At 33.8% G+C, this 25,249-nt stretch overlaps 1 protein-coding gene across 4 annotated transcripts in view; it reads left to right on the top strand.

The window, feature by feature from the left end:
• LOC139519351 (uncharacterized) overlaps positions 1 to 25,026 on the top strand; it is a 28,442-nt gene extending 3,416 nt beyond the window's left edge. The window contains exons 2-5 of one of the 4 annotated variants that reach the window (XM_071311350.1): positions 5,766 to 5,854; positions 7,446 to 7,609; positions 19,750 to 19,824; positions 20,255 to 25,026. In XM_071311350.1, the coding sequence (XP_071167451.1) occupies positions 5,830 to 5,854; positions 7,446 to 7,609; positions 19,750 to 19,824; positions 20,255 to 20,983 (993 nt within the window). In that variant the 5' untranslated portion in view covers positions 5,766 to 5,829 and the 3' untranslated portion in view covers positions 20,984 to 25,026. Of the gene's footprint in view, positions 1 to 5,765; positions 5,855 to 5,891; positions 6,041 to 7,445; positions 7,610 to 19,749; positions 19,825 to 20,254 lie in introns of all 4 variants that reach the window. The other 3 variants (XM_071311353.1, XM_071311352.1, XM_071311351.1) reach the window with 3 other exon arrangements.
• Positions 25,027 to 25,249: the final 223 nt, after the last annotated feature.

Genomic DNA, 25,249 nt, shown 5'->3' with positions numbered 1-25,249 from the left:
ATGGTTCGACCCCAGAATCAATTGGTCATGGAGTGTTTAATTGATAATTATTTGCCATCGTAAGTGGGGACAAACGGCCATTTTACTTCTCAAAGTGATACCGTTTCGATATTCACATGAACGTTACAAGTTTTGATCAGCAACTGATATTATTAAGGCAGGCTTTCAAGGAAAAAAAATCAATGTTGAGTTTCTAAAAATTTCGAAATACATGTTTGAAGCGGATTTCAGAAGAAGAAATGAACCTCTACAACTGCCCGCACAGGGCTTGTGAATACCTGTGCGTATTTTAATTAATTGTCGTGACCTGTATTGGTTATAACAGAGACATATAATACAATTGTATTATATGTCTCTGGTTATAAGATCACATTGTCAGATGAATAAAGTGCTCTTTGTGTGAATAATCATAGTGGTGCACGTGATATTGTTCATTCAGTGTGCCCTTTTACGGTCCATGATTGATTAATAAAGAACATGAGTAGAACATGCATTGAACTCCATTTATTTTTTAAATGGGATCGGGCTGCGGCACACTAGGTATACCATGGACATTATTTTTGTTTGTACATGTATTAAGGCTCTTTAGGGCCATTGGAATGAGTGATATTCGATCTTGTCTTCCAAAATAGATGGGACAATGTCCTAATACAAATAAGACTGTAAAAATTGGCTGATTATTATTGGATACTAGGATTGAACTTGAACAAAAAAAGACAGGACCAGAAATCATGTTAAAAACATCCAGCACGAGCCGATTACAAGATAGCTTCAAAGCGCATAAAAGTCTGGGTAGAATTTCCAGTGGAAAAAATCTTGATCTAATACACATTATCACTAGTTCTATAATATAAGCCTTCGTAGGTTAATATTGTCTTTATTCGACATTTTTTATTGGTTATTTTTTTTACTATTAATGCCGAACCAGTAATAATAATATTCGATAAAAAAAACTTCGAATGAAGACGATTTGAACACAAGAAGGCTTATATTAATGGACTAGCATTATCCCCCTCAACCAAATAAAAATAAAATAGTTTCTCAGTGTAGTGATAAGTGAACACAACAGGGGTCCAGTTTACATGTATACTGTACTGACGTTACGCGCGATGTTCATACCTCATTGGAAATTGGTGTAGTTGGCAAGATGCAAGTCCAAAATATATAATTCTGTGATATCATATTAATTGCTATTGTACGTATTTTAAAATTGTAAAAACGAAAAAAATAATTGTTGAAACTATGTTTTATACTGCATGCGACAAGCTACATTTTTAAAAAATCCGTGATTTTTAGGTTGTCCCGCGTAACATATTTCATTAATAAACAAATTATTTATTATTTATTTATTTCATTTATTGTAACCACTAAACTATGATTTTCGTCAAAACTATTTAATATTTTGAAAAACGTTTTTTTCCATTATTAAACAGAATGGTTCCTTCAGTCTTTTATGCATTTTTTATGATGTTATGCTGACGTCAGAGAAAAAAAACCGCATTCCATTACAAGGGCAAATCTGTCCCGCAGGGAAAAAAATTGGGATTCCAGATTTGAGAATCAAAAAACATTTATCTAAAATGAAAAAAGTTTAGTTTTTGTATTTACTACATCAATGTTAATTTGCTTAATTTTATGAATTTAAAGACAAATATCCTGAAAAATGATATATGGTAATTTATGAGCGATTTTTGAAAGGCTTACAAGTTTGTCGCACCGCCATTTTTTGACGTAAAAACGAACTGAACTCAAATTTACGTCATTTGTTAGCTTATCACTGATCTTATAATGTTGCACTTGCTTGAAAACAATGTTTCAGTCGAATTTTCGGTTTGAACATTACGAAATATTCGCGACGTTGTGTTACGCTTACATGTACGAACATCGCCCGTAACGTCACTGCATTATCTGTTGTTATTTTCGACCAAAAGCCGTTTCGGGATCGGAATGATAAAAATTTTAAAGAATCGGAAACAGTAGAAAGAAGATGAACAGGAAATGAAGAAAAGCGTAAGATTGACAGAGAATTAAAACGCAAACTAAAGGAAGAGGAAAATGATGAAAAGGAGGAGAAGAAAAACGAAAAAAAGAAAAGAATGGCAGAAAATAAGAAACGTAGTAATTTATCAAAAAAACCAAAAGAAATCGGAGAAATCGACTACTTCCAGGCTTTGTTCCAAGTGTTTACTTGAAACAGACGATGATTATATATGTTGCGAGATTTGCTCCTCCTTTTAATTTATCATGCAAAATGCCCTAGTGTTGACTTTTCTTGTGTGCATATTGACGACATCGTTAGCTTTCCATATGAGTGTGATGATTGCCTCTAAAAAGCGTCGACAAAATTTTCACAATGAATGTATGACTTGTTACAAATTTTATATATTTATTACTACAGTGTAATGTTTAAAACGAAATAATATTGCTACATGTATATAAACTGGTCCGCCGTTCTAACTATAGCTTCGCACCGAAATATAATTGTCCAATCTTATGTAATAATAAGCTGATCATTGTCCTCCTGCTTAACTTTATAAAATAGCGATAATTGCTTTTTAAGTTCGAGTGTTAGATACGTGTATTATCTCTCGCACTTTTGACAGCCATCGGATTAAGTTTAAAATAGTAAATCTATAATCTCTTTGGATATTTGAAATAAGAAACATTATATTCAAGAAAAAGAGAACAAGAAATATTCAACTTAAAACTAAAATGGGAAATATTCAACTTAAAACTAAAATGGGAAATATTCAATTTAAAACTAGACTTCATATAAATATTTAATTTAAAACGAGAGTTCATATAAATATTCAATTCATAACGGGAGTTCATATAAATATTCAATTCAAAACAGGAGTTCATATAAAGCACTTTGCGAATTATTGTTAAAGTTCCTAAAGTCAGTTTTCTTTCGGTTATATATATTTGGAATGTTAAGGGACAAAGATGAAGCAAATAAAACAGACAGAAAAAAATCAAACCGTAGCAACTGAGCTAGGGCATAAAATTAAATACAAATATGATTACACACTTTCGAAAATACTTATATAATATAAACAAACTGTCCAGTGTTCTCCCCAGGATTTTTGGATAGCGCTGTGGTAAGCGCGTGATTTTCGACAATTCTCAGTAACTTTGTCATGGCACGCGGTTGGTTAGTAATTGATATGTTATGTGTTTTTCTTATATTATGCTATTGATGTTTTCTCTTGTAATGATGTCCTTATCATGCTCATGGAAGTTACCCTTTGTTTGCTAATGTTATTGTCTGGATATAGACATGATAGAATTCTCGGGCGCACTACGTTTGCGCGCATTTGGGGATTAAAATATTTTACGTTTGCGCGCAGCTTTTAATTACATTTGCGCGCATTCATTTTACAGGTAATCTCAGGTAAAAATAATAATTCATATATATTAACACACTGATTAAATTATAAATGACTATACTTTATTGGTATTTTAATAATAAATATGACTATCAATTATTAATTTTGAACATGGCATAAAGTTGTATCCCACTTAATTTATTTTTTCACCTTCAACAAGATCGGAAAAAAATGCCAATTAAAATCCACAAAAGATTTTATTATTTTGAAATATAAATTGCATTTAACTTTGATGTTATATCTAGTGGATGTCGGGCCTAAAACATTTTTCAACTGGACAGGTAAGTCTGTTTTCAGAATATATATTTCCTCCAATAATGAATGGCATTAGTTAGATCGATAGTTAAAGTAAAGCTTGAAGATACCAGTCAGGATTCTACTTCGTCAAAATTGTCTCCCCATTACGCCAGTTCATTTTCACAATCGTAGAAATGGAAGCCATTGTAGGGATGACGCGCTGCCAATTTTGCTCTCGGAAACCGATAAATTTATCCACATTGCACCATTACGATCCTTATATGTCAGTTGTATTTTAAAAGACAAATGTATCAACTAGCTAATGAGCATCAGTTAATGATCTTGTCTGCATTGATTCAACTCAAAAAACTATTGTCTGATCGGTTGTCAGGTGGTATTTTCGAAAATTCATAAACATTTAAAAAAATTCTAATTAAATATTTCGTGGAAGGGCAGACTAGATTTTTTTCGTGGTTGAAGACTATAAACCCTGGTTATCACACACAAAAAATTATAATTTTTCGAAGATATGCATTCTCATCATCCAACTTGAAAGACTGTCGTCAAGTACTTTCAGTAAAAAAATAGCTATTCGAACACACCTACTCTGTTTTTGTGATTCATTAGATAGGTATTTCACTTGACCGACTGAGATATTTCATCTTTTAGTACTGTGATTTTTTTTATGTTATAAAGTCAACCTGTAGCTTTGATATATAAAAATGATAGAATCTGAAGCGAAACGATGTATGAAATATTCTTGCTTTGTACGATATCAAGACAAAATATTCAACTCAAACACGCCCTAACATAAAAAGGTTCACTCGATGCTCTCTTTTCGATACAATTGTTACCCATTTTTTGGAATTTTTTCTTGAGTCACATAATGGAAGGGCAGACACGAACATTACTGAATTAATAGATTGATATGTTTTCCGTTCGTGTTAAATATTTTTTTTAAATCGGAGGTTATGCATTTTCTACATCCAACTTGAAAGATACCCATGTCTTCGACTTGATATCTAATTGTTTTTCTTAACTATGTACTAGATAAATTGAAAACTTATGCAAATGGTGTTTTTAAAATAAAACACTTCGTAATTGAGAAGAAAATTGTAATTTTGTTTGTTTCTATTAACTTTTAAATTTTTTGTCACTACAGTAAACATTACAGTAAGCATTTATCGCCTTCTCTAACAAAGAGCTTCGATTCTTTTGTTCTATTTCAACCGGGTTTCCGACTGATACGACAGTATATGTACATACAATATATCAAAATTAACCTTTACATAAATATATAAACGTGAAGAATGCGTAACAAGAGAATAAAATTAAATGTTTATCAGCCTAAGAAAGTAGCAATGTTCACACAGTAGAATATTTTACACAACTAATTGTCTAATATGTAGAAATTGTTCCATTCACCCAATTTAAGGATTATGTACCCTTGTTTTATTCAATGCTAAACATATGTAAATTTTATAGAAAATCCACAGCCTTGATCCTTGTCATATTTGGCAATTTGATGACTGACAGATATAGGATAATTGCATGCAGTGCTAGCATTGATTTCCTAAAAACAAGTTTATTAATGTAGTTATTGGTTAAAACAAATAAAAATATGGACCAAATCAAGTACACCTTTTAGGGTGCGCTCGACCTTAGTGACTCAGCACGAGGTATTTTGGAATTTACAGATTGGTTAGAATTTTTTGTAAAAAATAATCACTAGCACATCATAGAAAAGCAAGTGAGTAATCTATGTTTCAAATTTTATAACACAAATCTCTGTATTAAAGGCTGTGGATTTTCTATAAAAATCTTAGTTTATTTGCCACAAAGTACTCTTTTTCTTTTGAATGCAATGAAACAGTAAATTATAATGCTTTCCACCAAGTTTCCCCCTAGTATATGTGCAAAATGACCTGGCTCTATTGTTCATTTTATCTGTAGTTTTGATACAATTGATGTTTGAAAAATTCGTACAAAAATGGCTACAGAAGGGCTCATAAACCTTAAAGTCATTTAATACATACTAAAATGGTGCATAAACATTTTCTGAAAATATGTGATCTTTTCTATATAAGATGAGAGTCATAAGACAGTCCTGGGAATAACATAACAGAATTTCATTTTCAGTAGAAAAGATAACTGAATATTGCACAAGTTGATATTGAAAAACATATAAGCTGATTTAGTTAAAATGGCAGATAGTTCCACACAAGAGGGTAAGTACTATTAATTATCCAAATATTTTTTTTACAGACAGCAACAGCTGTGCTATTTTTAATAGAAGCAACCTGAATGTCATTTCTTAATTTCATCTGATTTTCTAGAGGATAAAATATAACCTGTATGGAGAATCCTTGACAGTCAGATATTGTCACCCGATCTGGAACCCATTTCTTAGATGGGTAGGTAAACTTTTCAGGATGAGGCCCTTTCCTCAATATTAAAGACTTGGTTACACTTCTGTTAAATTTAGAATGAGATAAACATAACAACAATATTGATTTATTGATTATTAGATTTTTAACGCCTTTTTAAGTGCCATTTGGACTATTTTCGTGGCGGCCAGTTTTTATTGATAGAGGAAGCCGGAGTGCCAGGAAAAAAACCACCCACCGACCTTCGATATAAAAACTGACAATCCTAGTCAATTAGAGTTGAGTACACGTGCAGGTTTCGATCTCACAACCTCAGTGTTGACTGCCTAGAGATTACAGTAGTAGAACTAATTAGACTACTTGGCCACCGAGGCTCCTCATATCAACAATATACAAAGAAAATCTATCTTGTGGATTGATCATGGAAACCTTATATTATCATTACCTAAGTTAATGCTCAACCATTCAGAGCTCGTATTTTACCAAAATCAAAGTGTTATCAACCGTTTGGGATCCAAAAATAATAAATTCCACATCAATAACAGCAAATTTAAGAAATTGAAGGTACATAAATTATCAGCCTGGAATATGTGAATACAAACAAATAACATACAAAAAGCAATTGTAAATACACGTTATACTTATGTGCAAATAAAAATAATTCTATATTGGGTCTGTTGTTTGACAGTCATAAGTTGTTACATGTAGCTCTTTTGGGATCTGCCAACTTCCTATTTGCTGATACTTTCAATTTTCAATATGTTAAAAAAGTTATCACACGTATATCTCAGAAGGTTCTAAACAAAATGACTTTGTATTTGGTCAGAGCTCAATAAAAAGTAGTCAGATGGCTACTCAATGTATCTTATACATTGGATTCGCCGTTTCAGAATCTAATAATTCTGGGTAAAATTTCAAAACCGTACACCAAAACGTTGGGATTGGTTTAAAAAGTTATAAACAATGGAAATTCAAACAATGCCATTACATTAATTTTGTTTTGATGTTCAAATAAAGAGATTACCAATTGTCCTTTATATTTCGAAAAAGTCGATTTACGAGTGGGGTTATGCTTTGCTGATCATCATAAACATTCTTTGACATAGGAAGATGTGGTATGAGTGCCAATGAGACAACTCTCCATCCAAGTAACAATTTATAAAAGTAAACTATTATAGGTCAAGGTACGGCCTTCAACTTAGAGCCTTGGCTCATACCGAACTTGTTCACTTTGTCATTGCCACGGCATGAACAGAAATCACATTTATTCGTAATAAATCAGTTGAAAATTCATGATGTATTCTTTATACATGTACATACTAATTTCTTAAAAATTCAAAAGTGATTTGTTATTGAAATAGGTAGTTCAAGCTCATTAGATAATTTCAGCAAACAATGTCAGGTCTATGTAGCTTTTATTGTTGTCTTGCAGGTTCAGATAGCAAGGAAGTATTTCAGAGGTTTATGATAATTGGTATTTTAGAAATAATATTTGGCAGTTCCTTACTGATTTGTGGAATAGCAGGTGTTGTATATGGAGATGGAGGATATTTTGGTCCTCCATATTTTACTGGATCATTTATTACAGGTGTCTTTGTAAGTACTTTAAAAAAAATATCCTATTTGATTTTTACGTAAAATACCCTTAATTTGGTGAATTTTGGCATGCCATTTCTTATAAGTTATATTTTCTAAAATGTAGCTCTTAGGCCCCAGTCACACAAGACCACGATCGATCCACGCTCACTGCGTTCTGAAATGAATTCAGATGGTGGTGAGGTCGCTGTATGAACGGCATGAAAATGTAGATTTTCGATGTTTTCACGATGCTTAACGTTCTCATTACGCTTCTACAACGGTCCCGTGACGATTATACCACGTTTTCTCCACGATTATTCTGCGACCTCACTACTATTATCACGATCTAACTACGATCATCAGGTTCTAACTGCGACCATACCACGATTTATCCGATAGCAACACGATCTTACCACGCTTCTTCTTCAATTATAGCACGCTCTTACCAGGATCAGTCTACGATCTTACAACGTTAATACAGTGATCTAACTAGTTATACGCTCTCAGCAATAACGTCAACATCATGTTCCATGTAAGTACTGTTCCATTCCTTCTAGTTGTCATTAATACATAAAATTCTCAAAAACAACACAGACATGCCTTCAAAATCTACCAGAACTCGTGGGTTTTGTGGCAGGGTAGAGGTAGAGTCAGCGGGTCCTTTGAGAGATGTTGGATCAACCAATCCCACCTGAATCACAACTTATTGCTGATCAATCAAGAGCAAATGACGATATTTTATTGAGCAATAGTGAAAATGATACAGATGTGTCAAGCATGGATGAGCTGTCGGAAAGTCAAAATAACATACAGACAAAAAAACCTTGAGAGCTTTTATATATTTTATGTGACAATGAGCATGGCTAGAACTCTAATTAAATGGTCGTATTATGAACGTAGTCAGGTCGTAATACGAGTGTAATAAGGATGACATGATCGTGCTTAAATCGTACTTTGGTCTTGATTAGCGTAGCATAAACGTGATATAGTCGTAGTAGAAGCATTGTTGGGTCGTGTGGTGAACGTGATTGTCGTAGTGAGGTCATAGTAACGTCGATGTGAGATCGTAGTGTAATCTGTTGGGCAATACTAGTACTAGTAATCGCGCTTTCACTACGCTCTCGCTATGGTGGTACAGCGATCTTTGCGATCTTACCACGACCTTACTGTGCTCTTGATACGCTTCTACTACGACCACGATTGTTTTGAACATGTGTTAAGTTTGCCTCGCTCTTCACGATTATGAAGACCTCACCACAACCGTACCACGACCTTACTGCGATCTACAGGATTGTGTTACGATCGTCAAAATTTGCATTTTTTCAGAGATCGTAGTGAGATCGTGGCCTAGTGGGACTGGGGTATTAATTAGATTAAAATCCCGTCACACTAAACCACGATCGCACCACGCCCACCACGATGTAAATTAAATTCGGATCGTAGTCATGTCAGTAGCAGCATGAAATTGTACGTTTTCGTTGTTTTCACGATGCTACTACGTCCTTATTACGTGTCTACAACGATCCCGCTACAATTATATCACGGTTTCACCAATCTTAATCTGCGACCTTGGTACCATTATCACTATCTAACTACACTCATCACGTTCTTACTACAACCATACCACAATTCATCCGATTGCAACACGAACTTACCATGTTCTACTGCAATTATAGTACGTTCTTACCCAGTCGTATTACGATAATACCACGTTCATACTGCGATCTTACTACGCTCTCAGCAATAACACCAACATTGTGTTCCATATATAAACTGTTCTTTTCCCTTCATTTCTAATTAATACGTAGATTTCTCATTAACACAGTCATGCCACCAATATCTACTAGAACTCGTGGATGTGGTGCTACTGATAGAGGTAGAAACAGAGGGCCTCTGATATGAATCGTGATCAAGTAGAGGTGTCTGATGTGCCTATAGTATTCCGAGCAACGTTTAAGAGGGGGCAAGGGGGGTCCCAATAACAGCAAAACAGCAAATTGATTTGGCTCATAACAGATAACAAGGAATTAAAATGGACAAAAACAGATAACAGTAAATGAAATATTAAAATAATATGGTCTTTGACAAATCAGTATTTCTTATTATCGCTCGTCCAACTGTCTATATCAATCTGCTCAGCTCTTAATAAAACTCCATATCACGGCTTTGTGACGTCAAATACGTTGACCTGGCCTTAATAACTTTGACCCCGACAAATCAGCGACGTCATAATGCTTGAACCGACGTTGATAAGTTTGACCCGAACTTATCAAGTCAACTTCCGGTTGCTGGTGAAACTAAGACAATACTTCCAAAAGACGCAAATACAGCCCGATAAATCGATTATCAGGTTATCGGCATATTAATATTGTAAAATATCAGCTGCTCGACATAATATGAAGGCTTTTTGATCTCGTTCGCTGCGCTTACTCGACAAAAAGCTTCATATTATGTCTCGCAGCTGATATTTTACGATATCAACATGCAGACAACCTGATAATCGGTACTTACGGACATAATCCTTTGTAATGCATTCCATTTTCTATGACTATGTTTTTAGTATTAAATTATGTATCTAGAATGTGTTTAAATTACTACTCAATATATTATAAAAAAAATTTATATGCTCGTTAACGGAACATATTATGGTACTGTTGTCCGTCTGTTGTCAACATGTCAGACATTAACTAAAAAACTCTTTAACCAATTTGCATTAAACTTTGGGAAATTGTTTATATCTATTTACGTGAGCTCCCTTTTTTTCTTTTTTTGATAAATTTTAGATTTTAAATTTTTGGGTAATGGGTTTTTATTCAATAAAATTGTTTTTTTTTCCCAGTTTTTTGATAATATCTCAAAAATGCTTTCACAAAGCAAAAAATTTTGGTGAATTGTTTATATCTATTAACATGAGGTCACTTTCATTTTTTTTATAAATTTTAGATTTTACGTTTCCGAGTTAACGGGTTTTATTAATCAAAAAGGGGGGATTTTCCAGTTTTCAGCAGTTCCCATGAAACTTTGCTGAAATGTTTATATCTATTGTTGTAAACTCCCTTTCGATTTTTATTAATTTCAGATTTTAAGGGATTTTATTCATTAAAAACTCAAATAACTCAAAAATGCTTTCAGCAGTTCTCATGAAACGTTGGTGTATTGTTTATATATATTGAGTGAAGCTCCCTTTGTTGCTAATAAAAAAACTGACCTAAAAGAGTTTGAATATTCTGACTTTTTCTAAATGACCATCTAATGAGGTGTGTGAATTTTTCTTAATAAGACTATGAAGCAAAGTGGTATATAGGGTAGAAAAATTAAAAGCATGCAATTTATCAAGTACTTCGAACGAATTTTGACACTCCAAAAGCAATTTATTCCACTATTTTCAAAGGCCTTATTTGAACAATTTTTTATCAGGTTTTTGATTGTACCAAGTGTACTAGTAAATATAATACATAGTTTAGTAGGGAAACAATGGCTTGAAACGAAATAAATCTTTGTTTGTAATGAGTTATGTGCAGCTTCGGACCCAAGTACATGGTTGGAACTTTCATTGTACAACGTATTTGGTTCTGCTTTGAAAAGAATCACAGAGCTGAGTCTATGTACCATATTATATAAAAAATTAAGTGGTTGTTAGGACCTAGTCCTTAATTGAGATCCTTGTCAGATATTCCTGGCCATATGTTTTCCTTTTTGTCATATTAAGAATTGTTTTAATTTAATATGTTCGTAGGGGAAACAAGGAACATTATTCTCATACAAAAAATTAAGATAATTCTAAATACACATTCATAAAAAAAATGGAATTTATTACAAAGGATAATCATAAGATATACTTGAATTGTCCTGGACCTCACTTCTGTGATGGGTATATGTTAATGGAATCCTTCTCTGAATACGGGACAAACATATTAGTAGTTGTAGACCCAAATGTTCAATGATCTTCAATTTATACCGAATATTGACTGTAAAAAAAAATGCTAACATTCCAATTTTCAATAACAGTTAACAGCAAATACATTATCACAATAACAGATAACAAAAAAACTAAAAGCCCAATAACAGCTAACAAAGAATAAGACAATAACAGCTTACAGCAAATATATTTTCAAAATAACAGATAACAAAGAATTAAATTGCCCCATAACAGCAAAACAGTTAAACCCCTTGCCCCCTCTCTTTTAAGACATACTGCAAGGTGGTATACTTGTAACCCGTAGCTAAATTTCTGAAAAGAGGGACGACAGATACCAGAGGGACAGTCAAACTCATAAATCGAAATTAAACTGACAACGCCATGGCTAAAAATGAAAAAGACAAACAGAAAAACAGAAAAACAATAGTACACATGACACAACATAGAAAACTAAAGAATTAGCAACACAAACCCCACCAAAAACTAGGAGTGATCTCAGGTGCCCCGGAAGGTTAAGCAGATCCTGCTCCACATGTGGCACCCGTCGTGTTGCTCATGTTATAACAAATCCGGTAAATAGTCTAATTCGGTAGGTCACATTCATGAAAAGAAAAGGGGATTGAAGTTACGACGTAAGGAACATATCCGATATCATCTGTGAAACGGTTATTTCATAACGGTCAACCAACTCGTGAAGACGTCCGTAAAATTTATGAAGGGATGATTTCAACTTCACCATTTGGAACTCTTGGTTTAATAGCTTCCTTGTGAGCAGCAACCCTCTATCAAGAAAATCATGATAGGAAATACAAGCACTGGAATATCGTATTAATTTGGAGATATGTAGGTGCTGCTGGCATGTTGCTACTTAGAAATGGAAAATTCGCAATTGGAAAGTTGAACTCATATCTTTTGTCGAAAAGTTTTGTTTTCAACCGACCCTCATTGTCAATTTCTAGATGTAAGTCAAGATATGGGGCCGACTTAACTGTATCTGTAGTATCCTTTATCTATAGTTCGATGGGATAGATGCGTTCAACATAGTCACCAAATTTTGAATTATTTAGTGAAAGAACATCATCTATATAGCGGAAAGTAAAGTTAAAGGATATAACTCCTTATCTTTCTTCCTCAGAAGTTCATGTATGAAGTCAGTCTCATAATAATAAAGAAAAAAGTCGGAAAGAAGAGGGGCACAATTGGTTCCCATTGGAATGCCGACAGTCTGTTGAAAAACACGTCCTCCGAATGTAACAAATATATTGTCAATCAGGAAATCAAGCATCTTGATAATGTCAGTTTCAGGATTTTTTTTTTTTTAATTAGAGTGATCCTTTTCAAAGAAGGATGTATCCCTCCCTAAGACAAGATACTTGTATCTAGGTTGGCTATTCTTTTTTATGAAACAAAGCAATACCAACTCTTTCAATTTGTCTTTTAATTTGGAATGTGGAATACTTGTGTAAAGTGCAGAAAAGTCAAATGTTTTAATACTATTACAAGATGAGAGAGAGTTAGATTGTATGTACTCTAAAAGATATATGAAATTTTTCAGTATCCACATCTGATTTACGCCACCTCTAGAATAGGCAGTTTCACAATAACTTTGAAGCCCGGCTTTAATTGATGATAAAATACATGTTAATAAATTAGAAAGAGGTTTCGTGAAGCACTTGGAAGACCCAACAATATAGAGGGGGGATAGGACCTTTATCGGGACTCCGGGATCGGGTGTTTTTAAGCTCGAGATTTCGAGATTGACCCTTTCGGGATCCGGGAATTCTTTTACGAATTTCGGGATGTCGGGATTTAAATTTATTTAAATTCGGGACCTCGGGATTTCGTGTTCTTAAGCCCGGATTTCGGGATCAGGACCCCTCCTACCCCTCTCAATATACCATTGTTTGTAAGGACACTTATGCAGTTTAGGTGTCCAATACAGTGATGGAAGATCCAGTTGTTCATCTTTGGTTGAAATTCCAAAGGAACATAGCACAGACCTATGATTATCCATGATTTCCTCTTTGGTAAGTGTCGTGATGGTATATGTTGAGTTTCCAAGTGAATTGTCAATACCTAATTCGTTTATCAAGCAGGCAATGTAATGAGTTTTACACACAAAAACGATGTTGTTTTGGGCTTTATCTGCTGGGACAACAACATATGTGTCATGGAAGTAGGATAAGTGTTTTGCAACATTGGGGTCTTTAAAGATTGACGTAGCATGGGCATTGATAGACCCATTTATTTTCTTAATTCTGATTTGTACCAACGACCTCACAGCCTTGATCCATGCGGAAAGAGTGTCTTTGCTTCCCTCTCGCGCTTAGCCCATTGCCTGGCATAATCCTCGACTGAATCCATCAAAATTTTGAAGTTGTATTTCCAATTGATGGATTTAGGCTAACGATATTTCGGACCTTTCGATAACACGTTTCGCAGGGAAGTGTTATTGATAATGTTGAGGGCACCGGTATTAACGCGGCCAGCCGGATAAATATGTGAATTGGGAACTAGCACAAGTGCAATCAGGTGGTTATGACTTGAAGTCGTCAATATTGAGATCCTGCAAAACGTGTTTGTAATTGAAAATTTTATTTGCAAAACGTTTGGTATATGTATAAGAAATGATTGGTACAGACTGATCTTTGAAATAAGGAGGTATTTTCGACTGAACTAAGTTATGATGAAGGATAATGCCTAAGTTGACGTCATCGAGACCTTTGTTGGCAAAGGAAAGATTAAGAAAAGATCTCTTTTTCATCTTTTCCAATGCAGACTGGTTTGAAAAGTCTGTGACTTGCTATATCGGAAATGATAGCTGTAAGTTTGCATTGGTTTGAATGAGGGTTTGTAACAGTGGATTCAAAACATAAATTGAACAGATAATGAAGTTTTGAAAGGGGTAATGAATAAAGTTTCTTGTGAATGTGATGAATATCTAACGGCTTTTGTATAAATGGCAGCAAGTCATTAATAGAAACATCATGCAGAGTAGGTGATGTATAATGACGATGACCATGACTGCGTCTACGTCGAGGAGTAGAGTTGAAAATATTCATCACATTCACCGAGCTACACGAAGGTCCCAGTTGTCTAATCCAGTAGTCCTCTTTTTGTCTACTGAGAGGCGTTGCAGAGGGTTTGTAACAGTGGTTTCCAAACATAAATTGAACAGAGAATGAAGTTTTGAAAGGGGTAATGAATAAAGTTTCGTGTGAATGTGATGAATACCTAACGGCTTTTGTATAAATGACAGCAAGTCATTAATAGAGACATCATGCAGAGTAGGTGATGTATGATGACGATGACCATGACTGCGTCTACGTCGAGGAGTAGAGTTGAAAATATTCATCACATTCACCGAGCTACACGAAGGTCCCAGTTGTCTAATCCAGTAGTCCTCTTTTTGTCTACGGAGAGGCGTTGCAAGATGAGGATTGTTAGTGCTGTGGTATATTTTTTTTCGATAATGCGAACTGTCATAGAAACGATGGAATGATCTGGCTGATTAAAATGCTGGTAAAGAATGTCGTTTGCATTGAGGTTAATGTCTGATCTATGACCGCACATACGTTTGTTTAGCCTTCCTTTCGTTTCACAGACGTCTACATATCCGCAAAGGTTACACTCTTATCCGTAGACGACATTGAAAGTGATGGCAAGTTTACGACCAGACGACAGGCCTCTTCTAAATAGAGTATCTGATGAAGGAAAATGCTTAAGTTGACGTCATCGAGACCTTTGTTGGCAAAGGAAAGATTAAGAAAAGATCTCTTCTCTTTTTCATCTTTTCCCATGCGGACTGGTTTGAAAAGTCTGTGACTTGCTATATCCGAAATGCTGGCTGTAAGTTTGTATTGGTTTGAATGAGGGTTTGTAACAGTGGATTCAAAACATAAATTGAACCGATAATGAAGTTTTGAAAGGGGTAATGAATAAAGTTTCGTGTGAATGTGATGAATACCTAACGGCTTTTGTATAAACGGCAGCAAGTCATTAATAGAGACATCATGCAGAGTAGGTGATGTATAATGACGATGACCATGACTGCGTCTACGTCGAGGAGTAGAGTTGAAAATATTCATCACATTCACCGAGCTACACGAAGGTCCCAGTTGTCTAATCCAGTAGTCCTGTTTTTGTCTACGGAGAGGCGTTGCAAGATGAGGATGGTTAGTGCTGTGGTATATTTTTTCGATAATGCGAACTGTCATAGAAACGATGGAATGATCTGGCTGATTGAAATGCTGGTAAAGAATGTCGTTTGCATTGAGGTTAATGTCTGATCTATGACCGCACATACGTTTGTTTAGCCTTCTTTTCGTTTCACAGACGTCTACATATCCGCAAAGGTTACACTCTAATCCGTAGACGACATTGAAAGTGATGGCAAGTTTACGACCAGGCGACAGGCCACTTCTAAATAGAGTATCAGATGAAGGATAATGCCTAAGTTGACGTCATCGAGACCTTTGTTGGCAAAGGAAAGATTAAGAAAAGATCTCTTCTCTTTTTCATCTTTTCCAATGCGGACTGGTTTGAAAAGTCTGTGACTTGCTATATCCGAAATGATAGCTGTAGGTTTGTATTGGTTTGAATGAGGGTTTGTAACAGTGGTTTCCAAACATAAATTGAACAGAGAATGAAGTTTTGAAAAGGGTAATGAATGAAGTTTCGTGTGAATGTGATGAATACCTAACGGCTTTTGTATAAATGGCAGCAAGTCATTAATAGAGACATCATGCAGAGTAGGTGATGTATAATGACGATGACCATGACTGCGTCTACATCGAGGAGTATAGAGTTGAAAACATTCGTCACATTCACCGAGCTACACGAAGGTCCCAGTTGTCTAATCCAGTAGTCCTCTTTTTGTCTACGGAGAGGCGTTGCAAGATGAGGATTGTTAGTGCTGTGGTATATTTTTTCGATAATGCGAACTGTCATAGAAACGATGGAATGATCTGGCTGATTAAAATGCTGGTAAAGAATGTCGTTTGCATTGAGGTTAATGTCTGATCTATGACCGCACATACGTTTGTTTAGCCTTCCTTTCGTTTTACAGACGTATACATATCCGCAAAGGTTACACTCTAATCCGTAGACGACATTGAAAGTGATGGCAAGTTTACGACCAGGCGACAGGCCACTTCTAAAAAGAGTATCTGATGAAGGATAATGCCTTATTTGACGTCATCGATACCTTTGTTGGCAAAGGAAAGATTAAGAAAAGATCTCTTCTTTTTTCATCTTTTCCAATGCGGACTGGTTTGAAAAGTCTGTGACTTGCTATATCCGAAATGATAGCTGTAAGTTTGTATTGGTTTGAATGAGGGTTTGTAACAGTGGATTCCAAACATAAATTGAACAGAGAATGAAGTTTTGAAAGGGGTTATGAATAAAGTTTCGTGTGAATGTGATGAATACCTAACGGCTTTTGTATAAATGGCAGCAAGTCATTAATAGAGACATCATGCAGAGAAGGTGATGTATAATGACGATGACCATGACTGCGTCTACGTCTAGGAGTAGAGTTGAAAATATTCATCACATTCACCGAGCTACACGAAGGTCCCAGTTGTCTTTTCCAGTAGTCCTCCTTTTGTCTACGGAGAGGCGTTGCAAGATGAGGATTGTTAGTGCTGTGGTATATTTTTTTTTCGATAATGCGAACTGTCATAGAAACGATGGAATGATCTGGCTGATTGAAATGCTGGTAAAGAATGTCGTTTGCATTGAGGTTAATGTCTGATCTATGACCGCACATACGTTTGTTTATCCTTCCTTTCGTGTCACAGACGTATACATATGCGCAAAGGTTACACTCTAATCCGTAGACGACATTGAAAGTGATGGCAAGTTACGACCAGGGGACAGGCCTCTTCTAAATAGCGTAGTTGGTTCGCAATGATTATGTAATGGCCTGACCATTAAGTATAACCGACGATTGGGCTCAAGCAATAAGAATATCAGGTACTGACAATTTATTCTCAAACCAATCTAACAAATGGTAAAAAGTTAAAAAACAATTGTTGTACTTTCAAGAACGGTTACATTTCCAGTATTTCACGGAGAAAACGTTCAATTATACGAAAGGCAATTTGAAGGCTTTAAATAAAATGTTATATAATTAACTCACTCTGTGGTTAGCCACGAATTGTGTCCAAGATGACGTCTCGACGAAATGTTCCTCGTGATCGTAATGACCTTGCAGTTTTCCTGTAACGGATACGTGTGAGAGAGGGAAAGGTATCGATGATACGATGTTTTAACGTTTTAATAAGGTTAAAGATGAATAATCCTTCCAGACTGGAACACATAAATAGATTAAGAATATAATGAAACGAACTATATAAATTGAGGAACGGCGTAACAGAATAGATAACATGATGGTCGTAGTTACGTCGCTGTGAGATCGAAGCACAGTCTCTTCTTATAGAACGGCGCTTTCTGTACGCTCTCGCTATGATGATACAGCTACCTTTGCGATCTTACCACGAGCTTACTGCACTCTCACCCTCCTTTTACTACGAACTGATTTCACCACGACCTTTACATCATAAAACTAAGCTTGTTGAAACTTACATTGTGTACTGATTAGGATTTCTAACCATTCATATCGCCTCGGTGGCCGAGTGGTCTAAGTAGTTTCTACCGTAATCACAAGCCAGTCAACACTAATGTTGTGAGTTCGAACCCCGCTCAAATCTAACCATTCATTTACCTGATGTGTTCCTTTGACAGAGGACTAAGATAAGTGATTCATTTAAAAAAAAAACAAACTTTTATGACTTAATAGGGTATAAAAATTATCTTAAAAGAGGCAAAATATACTAAGGTGACATTAGCATGCCATTAAATCAATGAACCTGTTATATACTTATTATATATTAATTTACCTATAATGGTTTACTTTTACAAATTCTGACTTGGATGGAGAATTTTCTCATTGGCACTCATACCACATCTTCGTATATCTTTCCCAGTATTGAAATCATCACTCTTATATTTTTACTCAAGATAACGACATGATGTTAATAATGTAGCTTTTTAAGATTATACCTCGGGACGTTATCGCTCCAATCCCTTGTCATGTTCAAGTTTTCTCAAATATTTAAAGAACGATGAATAGAAGTTTAATCATCACTTGTCCTTTGCCTGTTAACTTTTTAAAAAAGATACTGCGCTAAAATTATTAGGCTAATTGGAATACAACACAACCGCAATCTTCCTTTTAATTAAGTTTCTAATACTCTAAACACACTGGTCCAATCTTTAAACATATAAGGAATGAAGATGTGTGTGGTGATTGTATACATGTTATTTCATCAACAATTAAGATGTGAATGAATTTTTATGCCCCACTTTCGATAGTAGAGGGGCATTATGTTTTCTGTTCTGTGCGTCCGTCTGTTCGTCCGTCCGTCCGCTTCAGGTTAAAGTTTTTTGTCCAGGTAATTTTTGATGAAGTTGAAGTCCAGTCGACTTGAAACTTCGTACACATGTTCCTTATGATATGATCTTTCTAATTTCATAACCAAATTAGACGTTTGACCCCAATTTCACTGTCCACTGAACATAGAAAAAGGAAGTGCAAGTTTCAGGTTAAAGTTTTCGGTCAAGGTAGTTTTTGATGAAGTTGAAGTCCAATCAACTTGAAACTTAGTACACATGTTCCCTATGGTATGGTCTTTCCAATTTTTTATACCAAATTAGATTTTTTTACCCAATTTCACGTTCCATTGAACATGGAAATAAACTCATATAGATACCACGACTAAATTTTGTATATACGCCAGACGCGCGTTTCGTCTACAAAAGACTCATCAGTGACGCTCGAATCCAAAAAAGTTTAAAAGGCAAAATAAAGTACGAAGTTGAAGAGCATTGAGGACCAAAATTCCTAAAAGTTTTGCCAAATTCAGCTAAGGTAATCTATGCCTGTGAAAATGATAGTGCGAATGGGGCATCCGTGTACTATGGACACATTCTTGTTTATTAGTTTTTTTGAGAAATTTGTTTTTTTCATTTATACTGAAGCATTGCCAATGAAAACATGGGGGCTTAATTAAATGTAACAATATTTTGCATAGTTGCCAATCACATTTATAAAATATTGTCTCTGTGTAAAGCAATTTAATTGAAACTCTATTTGATACATTATGTACTGGCAATGCAGTTCTGTTGCTTTGATTTCAGTTTCACAAGGACAAAACGATTTTTGTTTTATTTTCAGTTTCTACTGAAAGGAATGTATTTCATTAACTTATACAAGAAAGGAACATCAGGTTCAGCGGCTCTAGCTCAATTGGTATGAACTATTCTTATAGTTTAAAAGTGAAACAAAAAGCATCTTTTTGCTCTCTATTTATTTGCGTCCATAAAACATTGAAAACAATGATTTAGCCTATAAATGAAGCATTTGACTGACCATATAATTGTAATTAAAACTAAGGCAAAGACAACACCTGATAGAATTTCAAGTTTCTGCATAATAGTACATTTTAAGAGAAAGCTTTAGCTGTTTATTATTTATAAGATTTTAACTTTTTAACAGCAAATTAATTACATGTACTTCGTTTAATCATATGACTTCATATTTCTTATTTTAGTGATTCTTATTTGTTTGTCATATGAGTGATCAGTAAAGATACATGTAGTAAATGTCAATGGTTTATTAAGAGGTAATGATGAACATAAAACTGAAGACAATTTTCTTTTTTTTCCTGTTTTTTTTTCAGTTATCTTGTAGTACAGCTATAATTATGTTTGGTTTCATGGCCTGTATTATGGGGATTGTCTTTTCATCTATGTCGGGAGTATATTCAAGTTGCGATAGAAGCTGGTTCCCAGATTCAGACATAGCATGTGATTCTAATATAGGAAAGTATAAAAGTGTTGCTATACCTATATTGATTCTTGTGATTCTTTGTGCAGTTTTGAACATTTATACACTATTTTATCTATGCTCAAATCAAAGTAAATTTGGTGTAAACTTTCGTATGGGTAGAATGACCACTCAACAAATGGCACTGAACAACCAAGTCATAATGATGCAAAACCAGGTGTTAATGCAACAAATGGCAGCTCAAGGGCAAGGTGGACATATAGCTGGATCTGCTTATCCAATGGGAACTAATCCTGGTTACCCCATGGGTCCTGCTGCAGGCTATCCTATGGGTTCAGCTGCAGGTTTTACTATGGGTCCAACAACAGGCTATCAAATGGGTCCAACAACAGGCTATCAAATGGGCCCAACAGGTTATTCTATGGGTCCGACAGCAGGTTATCCAATGGGACCAGGTCTTCCTCCTCCCGAGCAGCAGTTTCCTGGACCGTATCCACAGCCAGAAGCTTCATACCCATCAGGACCAACTGGACTATCATCAGATGTTAAAATTGATTTAAATCAGCCACCAGAACAGCCATCTGCTCCTCCACCATCTTATGATAGTGTCACTAAACAGTGAGACACAACATGAACATTTACACTGTTTTAAAAAAAACCTAACTGTTGTATTTGATAATACTTATTAGAATCACTTTGTTATAAATCATTGAAGCGTTTCAAGGAAATTCACTGACATAAGAGGCATTTACAATAAGCAGTTTTGAGTATTATAAACCTCAGTAAGAAACACCATGAACCTTATTCTAGAGCTACAGCTAAAATACTTGAAGTATGAATGACAATTAACCTAATATTATTTCAGTGAGAGATACTATCAACATTAATTCAATTGGGAATACCCCAAACATAAGTTCAGTGAGAAATACCATTAATCATTCTAATGAGATATATCATTATCTTATTCCAATGAAAACATTTTTATTTATCGAAAAGTGAAAGTTGAAAATTAACATAGGTTGATTATTATTTATCCACATTTTTTATACGTATAAACTGTAGAGTTAGAACACCTAGACTTGCCATCCTTCTGTTGAAAGTCCTGACTTCAAGATAAATAACGAATCATATTACTTGATAATTAATCATTTTTAATACCTGTATGTCTGTCACAAAATATGCTTGAATCTATGTCTTATATGAAAGGCTAATTTTATATACCCTACACAAGTAAAGTTGACAAAGGAAAAGTAAAATAGCAAACATACCGAACTATGAGGAAAGTCCCCAGACAAATGGCAAATTCAAAAGCTCAAATACCGTGGCATCAAACGAATGGATAATAACTACCATATTCCCGACTTGATGCAGACTTTAAATACTATGCAATAGAAGAAAAAATCAAACCACTATGTACATGAAAAAAACACTTTTAAAAGGATATGTTCATGTAAGAACCAGTTTTACATTAAATGAAAGGAATCTATGTTAGTTTGGTTCTTGACAATAAGATGGACCTAAATCTAGAATATAAAATATTTGTGTCTGATGTTTTCAGGATATTTTGTTGGGTTTCTCAATAACATGTTAAATTTTATATAAACTTTGATATATAAAATGCATGCTAATGATGAAATATTTTAATTGCAATTATTTATTATATTTAGTGTTATAACTTTTTTTTTTATATATCTCATAACATTTATATATTAACAGTGCAATAATGAGTTTTAAGTTGCTTTAACATACAACAACAAAAATATTTGCAGAATGCAGTTGAATTTTTCACTTTTTACTTTTAATATACACATTAATACATGATTTCGTCACTCATCAAATAAATGTATCAGCTATATATATACTGCATATATTATATACTTATACTGCATATACTATATTATAAGCATTACTGCTCCAAAACAGCATTGCTTTCTACCACTTTCTAAGCTTTGTGCAAGTAGAATTTATATTTGGAGACAATGTATGGTTATTTTATGTTTATTTTGGTTTCATGTACCTAAATAGCTCCAGACATTTAAGATATGTTTTTATTATCGGGAAAATAAAAACTTCGATAGCATTATTTGTTTGTAACTGTTCCTGAAATCATCAATTTATTGCCCAATTTGTCCATTATTTGACCATTGCAATAATAAATGCTCACAAATATTTCTGAAAAAATAGTGAATCATGTAGTGATGGCCATATCAACTAACAGCTTTGTAAATGCTGTTCTAGAAACTACCCTGAGAGCATATATATTAAAGTAAATGCAACAGTATAGATATCGATGATTTAGCTGAGGTCATTCTTTATTTTAAGGCTTAGCATGATGGATCCAGGATATCATTTTCAATTACTGGTAGCGCATATAACTTTAATAGATATGAAAAAAATACGGCTTTAACCAAAATATGTAGTTGCTATAATATGAGGACACTTAATCTGGTTTTAAACTTTTTTCTTTTAGTTGAAATGGCTATATATGTTGGATCTGTATAAACATACAAATGTGATTCAAGTACATACGAATTCGATGTTTTATGATAGTTTATTTTTAAGCACATTTACAGATATGTTGTGATTTTACTGCATTAGACTTTCAATTATGATCTGTATTTTTTTATTTTGTTATATTTAAAGTGGAAAATAGTTCACTTGGTTTTTTGTTTTAAATGAATCTCATTTGTTGTAAAAAAAAATGTTATTTATATTTACTTTTACTAGACTTTCAAAATTTAGAATATACTTTTGAAAGATATCTATACAGCTTACATTTGCAGGAACCCTTATCACTTTAACAGTTGCTGTATTTATACTGTTTTGAGCTTAATATAATAAATTGTATCAGTTTGATTTAAAAAAATCATGCTTCAACCCATCTTTGATAGCCATCTGTAGGACTATCTCTCCGGTCACTCCTGCTCCACTAAACTGACCACCACAAAGTAGCACAATCATGTTAGACTGAGTGGTGTAAACATTTTTGAGATTCGTTTAAACAGTATTTATTAATGAAAAATTATAACAATGACCAGACGATAGAAATTCTTTATGCGGTACATTGTATGAATTTATTGCCCAATTAGTACATGTTATATATACATGTACTATGAAAAAAAGAACTATTCTAGAAGATAAACTACAACAAATCATAAATATATAAAAAAAGAATTATAACACAAATATGGTTAAAGACTCAAATGAACCTACAACTTTATGAAAAATGTTTTTTTACAGTATGAAAAATGTTTTTACAGTATGAAAAATGTTTTTACAGTATGAAAAATGTTTTGATAGTAAATAAAATGTTTTCACAGTCTGAACCCAAATGTTACAAAAAAGACCACATTAGTTAGCCATAGCGAAAATAATACAATTAAAAGTAAAAAAAATAACAGATACCTATGAATAATTGTTTACTCTCTGAGTTGGGGGGAAAACCAGAGAACAGAGACTTAAAGACAAACTCTTAGCATGAGCCTAGACTCCGTATTGGAGACCGTACCTTGACATTTAATGGTTTACTTTTATAAATTGGTACTTGGATGGAGAGGTGTCTCATTGGCACTCATACCACATCTTCCTATATCTATATAACCTTTATTTAAAGAACATTAATGAAAAATAATTGAAGATATAATAAAACACCACAATTATTGTCCCCCCGAAACATTAATTATATGGACTAGTCACAACGGTATCGTTAACGCTTTAATGTGTTCAATTCTTTCCAGATTTTTATGAAACTTCTATCATGTTTTAATGAGCAGTATCTCGAGTCCAAAAACAAGTTTCGATCAATTATTTTTAAAAGAGTTAAGCCCCTTCGAAACATTTATTATATTGGAAAATTGCATCGTTATCGCTCTCATTTGTTCATTTTTTGCCAGATGTTTATGAAACTCATGTGATAGGTTTAGATTAGTGATGTCTTTGACTAGTTTGAAAATCAATCTGATCATGCCCTTTTGAAACAATAATTATATGTAAATATGTATTTGTAGCGCTCTCATGTGTTCGATTCTTGCCAGATATTTTTTAAACTTTTATCATATTAAATCAGTAGTATCTGTTACAAAACTGTAAATCAGTGACGATCAATTATTTATAAAAATTATGTCCTTTGGAAATATTGGTTATATAGAAAATTGATAGTTCCTTAGATAAAAGCTGAGCTGTTCAATAAATCGTTTCTTAAACTCCTTATGTGTTTATTGGTACACACAAATCAACATAAAGCAATAATCAATATAATACAACACTCAAATCATGAAATGGGAGTAGCCACTTGCAAAAGATAAGTACTATTTTATTCAGATAATAAATACACGAATTCTTTTTATATCTCAATGAAAAATGTTTTGACTGCAATGTTTCTCATGACTTTCATTACTACCAAACTACCTGTGCATGCAATTCTATTCATTCCTTTATATATTGTGTCTTGTGTACTATTATTTTTTAGGCCATGGCGTTGTCAGTTTATTTTTCGAGTTTGGCTGTCCCTCTGGTATCTTTCTCCCCTTTTGAATATAGACCCATCTATAAATGCCACCTCAAAACCACAATAATCTTGTATCGGTTTATGAACAACTATGATAGATATAACTATTTGTTTCTGATTATTTAAATTTGCATATTAAACTTTTTTGTCAACATGTACTTCTATAGCAGTTTTATTTTTTATAATGTTACATTGAACTATTTATATGTAACAACTATGTGTAAGTATCTGTAAATATATAGTAATTTGTGTGTGAGAATCTCAAGGAAGATTATTTTATTAAAATTAACTGTGTTTATTCTATTATTATAAAAATATAAATATTATTATTGTTATTATTATTGTAATCATCATCATTAAAACGAGCCATGTAAACATTTC

The sequence above is a fragment of the Mytilus edulis genome, chromosome 4 (genome assembly GCF_963676685.1).
Source record: "Mytilus edulis chromosome 4, xbMytEdul2.2, whole genome shotgun sequence".
In the NCBI taxonomy this organism is placed as follows: domain Eukaryota; kingdom Metazoa; phylum Mollusca; class Bivalvia; order Mytilida; family Mytilidae; genus Mytilus; species Mytilus edulis.
Note: the sequence above shows the minus strand (reverse complement) of the source record. Positions and strands in the feature narration are given on the sequence as shown.